At 29.0% G+C, this 13,449-nt stretch overlaps 3 protein-coding genes across 4 annotated transcripts; 1 reads left to right on the top strand and 2 right to left on the bottom strand.

Moving 5' to 3' along the window:
* Positions 1-1,405: 1,405 nt before the first annotated feature.
* Positions 1,406-2,753, bottom strand: mRpL40 (mitochondrial ribosomal protein L40). The gene is made up of 5 exons (XM_018546045.1): positions 2,646-2,753; positions 2,369-2,452; positions 2,107-2,277; positions 1,808-2,006; positions 1,406-1,680 (listed from the first exon to the last, which is right to left on the bottom strand). The coding sequence occupies exons 1-5, from the start codon at positions 2,684-2,686 to the stop codon at positions 1,558-1,560; spliced, it is 618 nt and encodes a 205-aa protein (XP_018401547.1). The 5' UTR covers positions 2,687-2,753; the 3' UTR covers positions 1,406-1,557.
* Positions 2,754-2,945: 192 nt separating this feature from the next.
* IFT54 (intraflagellar transport 54) lies at positions 2,946-5,989 on the top strand. The gene is made up of 11 exons (XM_018546044.1): positions 2,946-3,164; positions 3,324-3,441; positions 3,548-3,660; positions 3,730-4,056; positions 4,442-4,558; positions 4,646-4,800; positions 4,889-5,017; positions 5,086-5,335; positions 5,454-5,579; positions 5,658-5,743; positions 5,839-5,989. The coding sequence occupies exons 1-11, from the start codon at positions 3,030-3,032 to the stop codon at positions 5,987-5,989; spliced, it is 1,707 nt and encodes a 568-aa protein (XP_018401546.1). The 5' UTR covers positions 2,946-3,029.
* A 383-nt stretch (positions 5,990-6,372) lies between these two features.
* spag (RNA polymerase II-associated protein spaghetti) lies at positions 6,373-8,811 on the bottom strand. Of its 2 annotated transcripts, XM_018546040.1 has the most exons (8): positions 8,448-8,811; positions 8,150-8,275; positions 7,820-8,064; positions 7,526-7,730; positions 7,168-7,419; positions 6,827-7,063; positions 6,579-6,771; positions 6,373-6,508 (listed from the first exon to the last, which is right to left on the bottom strand). In XM_018546040.1, exons 1-8 carry the CDS (start codon positions 8,589-8,591, stop codon positions 6,420-6,422), a joined length of 1,491 nt encoding a protein of 496 aa, XP_018401542.1. In that variant the 5' UTR covers positions 8,592-8,811; the 3' UTR covers positions 6,373-6,419. The 2 variants fall into 2 exon arrangements, with proteins under 2 accessions (XP_018401542.1, XP_018401543.1); XM_018546041.1 differs by lacking the exon at positions 8,150-8,275.
* Between the last annotated feature and the right edge of the window lie 4,638 nt (positions 8,812-13,449).

Raw genomic sequence — 13,449 nt, 5'->3', positions numbered from 1 at the left:
AATTTTTATGTAAATTTCAGAATTATTAAAAAATTTTTTATATAAATTAGAACTTTTTTATAAAATACTGAGAAAGTCTAAATCTTTTCCAGAATTTTTTATATATGTGAATTTCTGACATTCTGATGTTTATGAATATCTGAAATATTCTGATATTTGTAAGATTTCTCATTCTTTCATAATTTTTAAAGAAAATTTATAAAATTTAAAAAAGCTCAAGATACTTTTTCAGAAATCATCTTAAATTTAAAAAATATGATAAATTCTTAAAGATATTATGAGATATTATGAGAATTTTTTACCAGATCTTTCTACTTTTCGTTACATCGTTAATATAATATCTATCGAGGAAAACTGTGAATTGCGTTGTTTGCACTATTTGTAAAACATCCTTTTTGTTGCGTTTTACATGAATTGTGTATCCCTATTTTTTTTTTTATGTATCTAAACAGCTTATTACAAATATGGAAAATTGTTTTGCAACAAATGGTCGATAGAGTAAATAGATTTTAAAATATTGCAGTTTTGTATGCTACAATTTGTTTCTTAGAAATTGTAATAAATAAGCTTGTAAAAGCTGTATGATAATGCAATTAAGAAATCAAATAGTATTAAAAGATTGCTCTCTTTTGACTAAGTTTTAATTCTCATATTTGAGAGAAATACTCTAAAGAAAACTTTATTTTCTCAGGAGTTATAGCAGATAGAATAAGTTCTTATATTCCACTGAAGCTCTCATTATCTTATAATATAACATAGGGTAAAGTATACAGTGATTGACCATTTGCTACAAATTTGCCTACATTTTAAAATCCAAGTCAAATTAATAGCTAATTTCACAACATAGTATAATAACTGATCTTTACTAACTTCATATATAAATAAAATATTCTATTTATAGTCTGTTTTTTACAAGGTAGACTCATATATACTTATAGATCCAGGCAGATAAAAATTTGTAAATATTAATATCTTTTTAAAAACTTTTAACATTTCATTAAATTTATTTCTTTTCATTTTCTGAATTTTTCTTCTTCATTTTGATGGTTTTTATAGTAATAGTCAATCACGGTCAACAATAACTATCACTGTGATCAATAACTATCATTTTCTAAATAAAAGTTTCTACTGTTGAAAAAAATAAAAAACATGATTTCATTCAAAAAGTTTTTTGTATTTGAACATATTCTTTGAACCTTACTTAACGTTTGCTTTGCATCAAATATGAATTTCAAATAATTTCAATAGCGATTACAGTGATTATATTAAATTGCAGTACTTAAGTGATCAATCACTACACACTTTACCCCATGTTTTTTTTTTTTAGAATAATTTGTCGTTTATTTATACAGTAAATCTTCTCGAAAAAATTTTTTTTCTTATATTAAAATATTTATTTGCTTCTATCGCTTTCTATATTCTATTAAATTCATGTAACACTATTAAATGTACGAATCCAGATTTCAAGCTCGAAATATATGTTTTATTTGTATTCTTGACTTTTGGTAGTAAAATCGTTTGATGTAAAAAATCCACCTTTTTTACAGCAAAAAAAACTCATTCTTCTCCATCAAATTTCCGAGTGGTATTTGTATATTCTCCATCGGGATTATCATAATTTTCTATTGGAGGCGTTTTTAATGGTCCTTTCGCTGTATGTGGTAAAAACTCTAAATCCAGCTAAAACATACACAGATGCATGAATTTAAACCATGCTATAACATTCTTATACAAAATTGCTTACAATTATGACATAAAAATAATCATGTTCAGTTTAATTTCTTGAGTAAATTAAATAATTAATTACTTGTATTGCTTCTTGATATAAGTCTTCTGATTCTGCTCTTAGTTCATCAAGTGCTCTTTGCTGTGAATAAAAGATAGAATCTATTGTCTGAGTGTTAGCTAAATGTTGTTGAGTTTTGAATTTAGTCCAATCTTTTTGCAATAAAACTCTAGATTCTGCTTCCTCTTCTGATATCGATGGAAGCTTTCGCAGTCGTTGTCTGAAATCAGTTTCTAGTTAATAATTACAGGCATAAGAACATTATAGAAATTAATCATTACATTTGTCCTGCATACAATTTATTTGCATAGAAAACTTACTCCTTTTCCTTTATCAATTTTGATGACACTTCTATCTCACTGATTGGTTTCAACTGCTTAGCTTGCTTTTGTAATCTACGAATTTGTTTTTCTAACTTCCTCCGTCTTCTTTCTTCTCGTGCCCTGATAATCGCAGGATCCAATCTCTTTTTTTTCTTCAACGGTTCTCCTCTACAAAATAAATAAAAAAGGGTTACAATGCTTGTAATTATGCCATAATGTATGCAACAGATGTTGCAAGAAATTTGCAATGGTAACTTACAAAAGTACACTGCTGACTCTGAAGTACAGTGGATCGGTACATACTGATATGTTTCGTACGCCAGATATAGCGTGTACCGACAGTCTGAAAGAAAAACAGCAGATCAATTTTCGTACAAGTCTTCTATCAAACTTACAAAGCCAATGTACAATTTACAGTCACAATGCAATTCTCTTATTAAAACCCAGTTAGTTAAATTATTACCTAGATAATAATTTATTTCGACACTAAATTTAGATTAACATTATTATTTAGATAATTAGAATGTCGTAATTACCGCGACAAAGCAGGTAATAAATTTAAGACACTCATCCTCATAGGATAACCTCCTCACGGCATTCACTTCACTTCAATTCACTTCCTTTTCGATAAAAATATCGCACAAATGTCGCAAAATTGGTCGCAGAAGCAGCAGTGTCGCCGTAGCAATATTCTCCCTAGTCACTAAAATCCCTGCACGTGTCGTAAAAATACAATCCATGCATGATTACGTGTTCATCACGTGATGTGGATACCCACGTGCGGTGTCACGTGTTATATGTGTTCGGTGTTGCCTTGACAACAGTTTGACATTACATTGAATCGCCGCAAATGTTGTACTATGTACACATATGTTAATCACTAAGCAGAATTCAGAAGAAAAAAGGAAATAATTATCACAATGACGGACGAAGTGCGACCAGAGGTGATAAAGAAAACACAGGACTTGCTTGGGAAATATTTCAAAAAGCCGCCATTGACCGAGAAACTACTCCGCAAGCCGCCTTTTCGCTTCCTCCACGATATTATAACAGCTGTAATTTATCACTTATGCACAATTTTAGATATTGGAATATATTCTTTAATTCTTTTTTTTAATTTGTTTTATCCTAAATTTATTTAGAGAATATATAAATTTATAATATATAAGTCCTGCCTGTATTTAAAGTACTGCATCTAGCAAAATTCGTTTCAGACTATTAAAGAGACTGCTTTCTTAGAAGGATTATTTAGCGAGGAAGAGCTAAATTCTGATAATATAAAAGACAAGGAAGCTAAGCTCGCTTTTTTGACAAAACTTATTGATGTCATCAGTGAGTATTTAATTTTACTCAACTGTTATGTTCTATCACTGTGTGTGTATGTGTGTGATATGATACCTAAATTACATATATTATATGATATATATTGTGTTATTAGAATTGATCTCGGGTGCTAATTTAATGGTCAGAGCAAGTAAAATCGTCTCTGGTCAAGAGCCTACAAAGACAAATGAACTGTTACAAGCCATTGGAAAAGCTCTTGATAAGAAAGTAATATATTTTGCTGTTTAGGTAGAAAATCACTTTCAAAATAAATTAATAATATATTTATTTATTTAGGTCAGTAGCAGGGAGGCAATTGAACACTATAAAAAAAACTTAGAAAATAAATTAAAGGGTGGATCAAAGACAAAAAGATCCACAACTAAAGAGGAAACATCGAAGAAGCCTGCATCAAGGCAGTCTTCGCAAACGAGAAAATCATCGGAGAAAGATAAGATCTCAGCGGAGCGAAAGAAAAGATCATCTAGCACAGGAAAAGTAGCGTTGAGTGAAGCAAAACGTGATAAAGATGAAAAAACCGAAGAGAACAAAACAAAAAAAGGAAATGATTTAAAGAAGGAAAGTTCGAAGAATATCGAGGCCATAGATATCCCACCAGCTGAAGTAAAATTTTAAATATCGCTTAAATTAGTGATGCGTAACCATTTTTAAGATCATTTTTTAAAAGCTACTTTTAGAAATAGGTAAAATTTTTCGGGCCACATAATATTTGTATAAAATAGAAAATATTCACATTTTTGGCTGAGTTAACAGACCGCAAAAGAATTACATTAAAAGTAAGCCGCAGGTTGTATATCACTGACTTAAACAATACAGTTTTTTAAACAAATACTTTTAAAGTTCTGTTTCTGTTTTGTTTGAAATTCACAGACTGTTTACTCCTGGTTTTATAATTAAAAAAATTTTTTTATCTTTTCTCACAAGTATGTGTTTCAACGTGTATGTACTCACACATTTAAAATGCATCTTAATTTTATAATATTCGCAGCCAGTTCAAAATAGAGTTCCTACTTCGGTGCAAAGAAGAAGGCCTTCTTCGTCTGCCAAAGTGAAACAAGATGCCATGATTTTAGCAGATACTAGTGATTTAACGAAGGAAGAACAGGTACGATATAGAAGTACCTTCAGTAGAAAAAAATGCTTGGTACAAGTGAATAGGTCACAAGAAAAAATAGAAAATATATCTTTACAGACATCTAATAATGAAAATAAACCAGTGACGAATAATTATACTAAAGAGATTAAGGAAAATGGAATAGAAGAGGATAATGCATGGCAACAAAACGTTGGAAAAAGCGATCAACCATCAGAGCTTGCAGGATCTCAAACAGAAACTACTGAAATGAGGTAATGCTCAGTTCTACAAATTCATTGCTGATAACCAAATGATACAGAAGTGTGTGGTAGTAATATTAAACTTAAATTTTTGTTTTAGCGTTTTACAACAAACGAATGCGAGACCTAGAACATCTTTAAGACCACCTAGTGCCAGGCCCATTAGTGCCAGACCAGCAGCTCCCAGAATGAGAGCAAAGACAGAGATAATAGTCAATGAAGAAATACAGTAAGATTACAATTTAATTTATATTAAACAAAAACTCATTTATAAGTAATTTCAAAATACGATTATAGAACACCATTAGGAAATATCAGCGTCATCGTAGAGAATTCCGATTTGAAGGATGACGATGACGATGATGCAGAAGATATGGTAGTGATGGAAGCAAAAGGAAGTGGCAGTGATCTTTTAGAGAATGGAGATTATAAAATAGACAATCACCTGATGCAAGAACATGGGCATCTTGTGGCTCAGATCTTAGAAACTCAGAGAGAATTAGTCAACACAGATAATGTTGATGTATTGCCGAAGAAAGTCGATATTGTAAGAATTAGAAAGTGTTACTGTTACATCTATTTTTACGCTATATTGATTTTTACTACAGCAATTTTATAACAAAACGTTGAGTAAATTATCATTGAATAAATGCATTTTAATTCAGGCGTGGGAATCAGGTTCGAAACGTGACCGAGAAACAGCAGCTAAAGAAATCGATAAATTACGCGGAACTATACAAACATTAACACGAACGACAAATCCTTTGGGAAAATTGTTGGATTATGTACAGGTAATATATACGAGTATATATACATTCACACGCATTCTTATACTATCGATGTCTCCTTATGAAATTAAATTTAATTAGGAAGACGTAGAAATGATGGAAAAGGAATTATTGGATTGGAGAAATCAATATCGTCAATTAAGCGAACAATTGGAAAAAGAACAAAAGTACGTAAAAAAGTATATAAAGTACTTAAGTACATAAAATTGACAAACAATTCAAATAATTCTTTATTCCAAAAATTAATATGGAAATTTTTTAGAGAAACTGAAGAAATGATAGAACCTATGAAGGACACATTGAAAGAAATTAATAGCAACATGGAGGCTCAGTTAAATAAAATACGTCAAGTAAAGGCGCAAATTATGAAAAATGATCAAAAGATACGGCGATTACTTAATGGTAATTTATAATGTAATTATATCGCTATATAATTAGAATGTAAATATTTTTATAAATTATTATGAAGTGCATAATTAATTATTTCATCATAAATCATATAGCTTTGAAGAAAATTCTCTGTATAAATAGAATTTTGTGTATAAAATTTTCTTATTGTCAGTTATATAACTATAACATTTGAATATATAATATCTATATATTTCTTTTGTAAATATTATTTATATATATTAAAATATAGATGAACTTTTAGAAATTTTACATAATAAAATTCTTTTCCCTAAAACTGTTTGATCATAAAAGTACAATAAGACATATTTGCACACAATTTAATGAAAAAAAAAATTTATTTTCACTTAACAAAAATCAAATGTTATAATACTTAAATGTACCCCATTTTATTCTTCTAGTTTACTTTTTCATTAGAATTTAAAAAAAGTTTTGTTAAATTTCATATTTATCCTGTAAGTCTGTGATTTCTTTCTTAGGTATCTTTTCTGACGTATTACAATATGAGAACATCAGCTTCAGATCTAAAAATATTTTTAGCCAGTATTATTTTTATATCCATCATATAGAGAAAATATGCAATATTATACACACCTTGTTTTTCAGAATTACTGATGAACATAGTAAATGCTCTAAATCTCTTAATATTACTGAGATCTTTTAAATACGAAAATATAGGTTCCTTCCGTTTCATAAATTCTGTTTTGAGTATTGTTAAGATATCACTAAAGATATCAGTTTCCATTGAATCTTGAAATATTTTAGGTAAGCTACCTGATGGTATTTGCTAAAAAAGAATCAATATAACTCATACTCTTTATATCAAAAAATTTGTTACTTACCTTTAAATATCTGTATCGCAAATCAAACGAGGTGTACTTTTTCCAATTTATTAAAAACTGCACTGCGGAGGCAGGGATAGGAGGTATTTCTTTGCAATTTTCAATAAAGTTTTCTTCTGGTTTACATGTTTCATTGCTTTTCAGTTCTATTTGATTGTTACTACATATTACTTTGATCTCTTCTTTAAAAGATTTACTTAAATCAGCCTCCTGCACAGGTATCCTTTTCAATGGCTCCTAATTAAAATCAAAATTTAATTATATTGCTACGAATATATATATATATATATATGTATATATATAATATATCATAAAATAATTAAATAACAGACTAAATTTACCTTTGAACGTAGATGTGGAGGTTTATCAATAGGTTCTACGACTTCAACTTCATTCTTTTCAGGTAGCCAATCTGGAATGCGTTGATCTTTTTTTGGTTCTTGTATATTTGTTGGACTTGGTTGTACAGTTTTATTATCTACATTTACGCTATTCTTTTTATTTTGATCTTCCTTAGCATCAATTACTTTTTTACTTATATTTTTATTATCAGATTCATCAGTTGTACGTATGTTTTTTTTGGACATAAATGACTAAAAAAATATAGAAATGTATGTAAGTAATACAAACATTATATATATATTTATAAAATATATAACTATCAAAATTTAAATCTCAATAATTATAAAAAATACATACATTTCCAAACTGCTTTTTAATTTGGTTAAGCAAGATTTCGGTTTCCTTGGTGTAAGGTTCTAAATCTGTAATCTTCTTTACATCTTCTAATGCTGCATCAAATTGTTTTAATTCTAGTCTAGCCGTTACTCGTCTGTGATAAGCTTTTACATAAGTTTTATCCAAAAGTATCGCAGACGTGCAGTCTGCTTCTGCTGAATACAACCTATAATGTAACAACGTTCAGCAGCTGTTATAAGTAAATAATAGAAATTAATATGATCTATTTATCACAATATGTGGTATAAAATTTACCTGTCTTGTTTTAAATAACAAAGTGCACGATTAGCATAAAAGATAGCATCATAAGGAAAAAGTTTTATAGCCTCGCTATAAGAAGCGACCGCTTTATCCCATTTCTTTTGCTTCACAAAGTCATTGCCTTGCTGCTTGTACCCTATCGCTTTATTGTGATCCTTCTGAAATTCGTCTTCGGACAAAGGCTCATCTAAAGACTCGTCAGATTGTTGTCCATCTTCTAATTCCTTGCATGCTTTTTCCTGTACAATAATTTGTTATAAATTAATTACAAATTTTCAGATAAAAACTTGCATAACTTCAAGTTACGCAAATGACATCACTAACAACATTAAATTTATCCCACGATGTGTAGTCATATGATTTTATTCGTTTAGAATCTTTAGATGTCTTGTCTTTTTTTACCGAACATTTTTTCTTTTTATTCTTGCTTCTAATAGGTGGTATAATTTGCTGAAATGTATAACATATCTTACTATTAAGTATAGATATAAATTATATTCAAATTTCTCTAAAGACTTAGTCAAAATAAGATCTTAGGTCAATAAACTCGTGATACCATTATTTCTTTCTCAATATTATTCATCAATTTGATCTATTTACTTTTTTCTATTTAAGCAAATACCTGTTCATTTTGTTCATTTAGTATTTCTTGTTCCTTCCGTTTTATTTGCTCCTCCCAATTTTTCAAGTCTAAAAATTCACTCCGTAAGTCCTCCGAATTATCCCGCACCTGCTTTTGCATTAATATTGAATTGTCATGCTCCATGATAAAAAGAAATTCATAAATTGATAATAGTGTTTCGTATTGCGCTTCACTTCGCCAATGCCAATAACGAGTTGTTTATTGTTCCAACTGATTAATAATAGGAGTCGTATGACTTTAACTCTCTTTGAGGTTATATGCTGCTTTTAAAACTATGTTCTTAATATTTAACAATTTTTTTAAATAATCTTGTTAAGTAAACACAGCTTCCAATGTTAGGTTATATCAGGTTATATATTATAATTAAACCTACTTGATCCTCACATGAAACTCATGCTCATGAGAATTATTGATTGGCTACAGGAAAGAGAAGTTGTCGGATCTCTTTATCCTACAGCCAATCAATGAATTTAAAATCTTTGTCGTACGACCAGAGAGAAACCTGAGAGCGGCCATGGAGGCCTTTTTCTTGTAATGCTTCTAACTGCCCGTACACTAGCGGCACCAACGTCTGCGGGAACTACGTACCACGTCCATTTTCGTGAACCGCCATCTCGCCGATAAAATCGTATCGTCGAAAGTGGACGTGGTTCGGGTCCGTGTTAAATCAGGATAAAGAAGATTTGCTCAGTATGAGTGAGCGCGACAGCTCGATACGTCCGTTCTTTTCTCGTTCGGCAACCTTTGACGCATCGAGAGAGAGCGAGACAGCGAGACGCTACGTCACGAACGTCCCGTCCTTCTCGCTCGGTCGCTTGTTTCGAGCGACTAAAAATGTTTTCTCGGAGATTTCGAGGTCGACCTCATTTTTTTAAATGGAATTATATGAATTTTTTCACTATATATGATTCCTCTAATTATTCTGTACATAAAAGTATCAAGGTAGAGATATAAAAAAACCAATAGTTTACGAGATATTTTACATATTCTTTTGGTACATAAAATGTTTAATAACTCGTGAACTATTGACTTTTTGATAATCGTACCTTAATGCTTTACGGGGCTGATATTTTATCGGTCGACAATGCTTTTCAATGGCTGCAGAACAGAATGATTCTCAGATTATCTATTCTTGAAAAGAAACGTATATGTATGAGAAATCAGAGAAATACTAATACAAAGTTTATTAATGAGTTCTCAAAAATAAATTTTTGAATTTTGTATATCTTCTAATAGAGTAATCAAAATTGCTGACTTTTAAGAAACTTGAAATCAAATATTCAAACAAATTAATTTCACGAATTTTGTCTGTTAATACGTGTCTGTATAAAAATGGAAGTTGAATAATTAGGAAGTTGTTTTTTTTATGTTAACTTAGCCCGTTCTTACTAAATATATGTATAGTTATTAGTAATTAGTACATAGAGATCTTGAATACATTTAAAACTTTTCCAATCATATATTGTGTGACAGTTTAAGGTTTTATTTAGCAAAAACGAGCTAGAGAGGCCCTCCACCACCCCCGTCGATTTTATCGGCGGTCCTCTTTTCATTATAAATTATACTTACTCGTAAAAAACGGACCATCGTAAATGTAACAACAGCCTGTTTTTACTTATAAGTATATTTGTTGTTTTATATTTTTATATATATTTTTTATTTTTTTTTATTTTTTATATACATTTTAAATATAATATTTAATGCTATTTTTGGATATAATTCTTTATTCAATTTAATAATATAATAATTATAATATGTACAATAATTATGTGTATATTACAATAACAGTGACAATATATAATAATAATAATATTTACAATCATAGATAATATATACAATATAAATGCTGTTCAAAATACATGAAAAATCATATTAAGAGAGAACATAATTAAAAAATTACATTATATAATATAATAAAGTGGGATTATACGAAAACGTCGAAAATACGTATAAGAACACATAATTTTATTAAATGTATAGTTTCTAGAAAATACTTATAAATGAAATTAATTAAACATTAGCAGTAATTGAATCGTATTTGTTTTTATAACTCTTGACTTATTATAAAATTTATTAAGTATAAAATCTAATAAAATTTAATATATTTATCTTGTGATGCGCGCTGGTTAATATCCGATACAAAAAAGAAAAATCTTCATAGTAGGGAGCGAATTTAATACATTCCGTTTCTACGTCAAATTCATAAAATCTATTCGCAAAGAAAAGTTAAGCAATCCGTCAAACAGCGACGGTCTTGTTATGAGATTTTGTTACAGGTGTGTGAATCTCGAATTTTCCTGACCGTTTATGTGATAATTTTAGCAGCGTGTCAATTACAATTACCATTTTTATCGCATCTTTAACATTATATTAAAATTTGTATGCAAGAAAATATATGTTCTGCCATTACTAAAAATTGTAATCTTTTATTGAAAATGAATGGATAGAATGATTTCCTTGTTGAATAGTAGTTACGAAGGAATATATTTAATAATAATAAAATACACGTATTACTGTAATCTCTTATATGTGTGGATACAAAGTGTCTCGGGTACCAACTGTTCGAGATGAGCCGAACCCAATAATAGTGGGATTTTAAAGAATTATTTTCTATTATTTTATATTGAAATAATTATTATATAAAATGTGACAATATTTCCTGCATATATTTCAGGCTAAACATTTTAATTATTATAATCCCGCTAATATGAGGGTACCCATTCGACTTATCTCGAATTTTCTGTATCCACACTTTTTTAATCAAATTCATGTATTCATGATACCATTGTTGAAAGAGTACAAAACATTTTGGTTTATCTAAGTTGACACAAAAATCAAAATTTGTTAAATATAATCTTATAATACGTGCATGCATTTTATTATAAATATAGATATATAAACATATTAGAGAAGCTGCAATTAATTAATTAATTAATATCCTAGAATAGCGGGATGTCCAATACCTGAAAATAATTTTTAAAACAGTTAACTGTTAGAGCATTTAATATATACATTCGTAACTACATTTTTATTAAAACATAAGTAAAAAAAATTGAAGTAAATCATTTGTATGAAATTTGAATGTATAAACAAATATATTATTATATATCTATAAGATACTAAAGTTTTATTGTCATTAAGACAGTATTGTTACTAGCATTATTACTAATAGGAGAACATTTAGTAAAATTAAGAAAGCGAAGAAAATTGTTTTCTAAATTATACCACTAAATTAATTCGTAACTTAATTTTAAAATACATATCGTAGATAATATAATTGTAATTGACTCATTGACAAAATTATTTCTGCGCGAGAACTGCTTATAGAACCTTCAGGATTAATTCCGATTTTGTAACAAGAATCTCCAACGGAACCAACTACACTTCGCAAATAGATTTTACAGAAAACAACGAAGAATAATGCTTCATTATGAAAATAATTTCGATTTTCCATCAGTATATGAACCAGGCATTTACTGACAATTATCTGACGGAGATACAATAATGAGACCCTTACATATAAAAAAATTAATCACCAATGATAATATATTTTTATAATTCTGTAATGTTAAAAATATACTTGTCGAAAATTTTACGAGTGAGAAGTTAATATTTAACCATTGTCTCAATCAAAGCTCAAACTTGTACTACATTTTATTTAATAAAAATAAATCTATATACTAAATGTAAAATATATGTCGATTATTTTTCACCAAAATTAGAAGTAACTTAAAATTGTTGACTTTTTGATATTCAAAATAAAATTCAAATTAAAAAAGAGTTAAAATTACATATGTGTCAAAATCTCTTGTTGTTATACGTTTCGCCGATTTCGTATAATTTGCAGTAACTCAACAAATTGGTGTACTGAGCCAAGATAAATGCTATTAAATTCAGGATATTCAAAAATCCGATATATATTACTTTAATAGTCTAATTAATGTATAATTTATTAGTATAATTGTACAAATTACAAAAATTAATTTGATGGCATTTATCTGGACATAGTTTACATAAATTTTACATTACGCATCCAATACTATAAACATTTATTTACAATAAAATTAAATTACAATTACAACATTAATGCGTTACATAAGTAATATCTGTGTAACATTTTACATTGTTAAATTAAATCTCGATAAAGAGTTGCTGAAAATACAATAAAAAATGTAAAACTATTAATTCATATTATCTTCATATTTGCTAATTGGAACAGAATGCTGATAACTGAATAAAATTTAAAGTTTTATTCAATTTTAGTTCCTTCTTTCCAATTATCAAGTATTGTATGATATCTATGGATGGTTTCGTTTCACGTATGATGCGAATGATGTACCATTTCATCTTTCTTTAGTATTCGGTAAGTGACAAGGATAAAATTATACATCTTGCGCATCGTGTGTGAAACGGAACAAGGACTTATATTTCCCTATTTATATAGTATATTAATTAGCCTATTCATACCTATTGTCCTGCCTACCCGTATTTTTATTTCGTGCCTATTCGCCTATATATCATATAAGCGGGATGACCTAAACGCGATACTAAACGAAAAAGAAAATTTCAGAAATGTAAGAACTCGCAATTTAGATTGCGAGTTCTTATATTTCGACAATTTTACCCTCCCAAAAATGATTACCCTCCCAAATATCAAGAGACACGGTAGTGTCTCGACTCTAAGACCATTTAACTTACATTATATATTTACCTTTGTACCTTTACTGCCTTTGATTGGTGTTACATACCAACCTACCTTTGTAGATCCTCTTCGTCTTCTTTCTTCTGGCCAAATTAAACTAACCTTTTGATGATCTTGGCCAATAATTTCTGGCTTCGTGTACCAGAAATCGATATAAAAAGGAGAAACTCCTTTTTGCCTGCCGACTATCATCGGCAATATAAAATTTTTACGCTTTCGTTGGATGCGCGAAACACGGACGCGTCGCGAAGGGCCATCATATTAATGAAATTAATTGTA

This window comes from Cyphomyrmex costatus, unplaced genomic scaffold (genome assembly GCF_001594065.2).
Source record: "Cyphomyrmex costatus isolate MS0001 unplaced genomic scaffold, Ccosl1.0 scaffold51, whole genome shotgun sequence".
NCBI lineage: Eukaryota > Metazoa > Arthropoda > Insecta > Hymenoptera > Formicidae > Cyphomyrmex > Cyphomyrmex costatus.
This window is presented reverse-complemented; position numbering and strand designations above follow the sequence as displayed.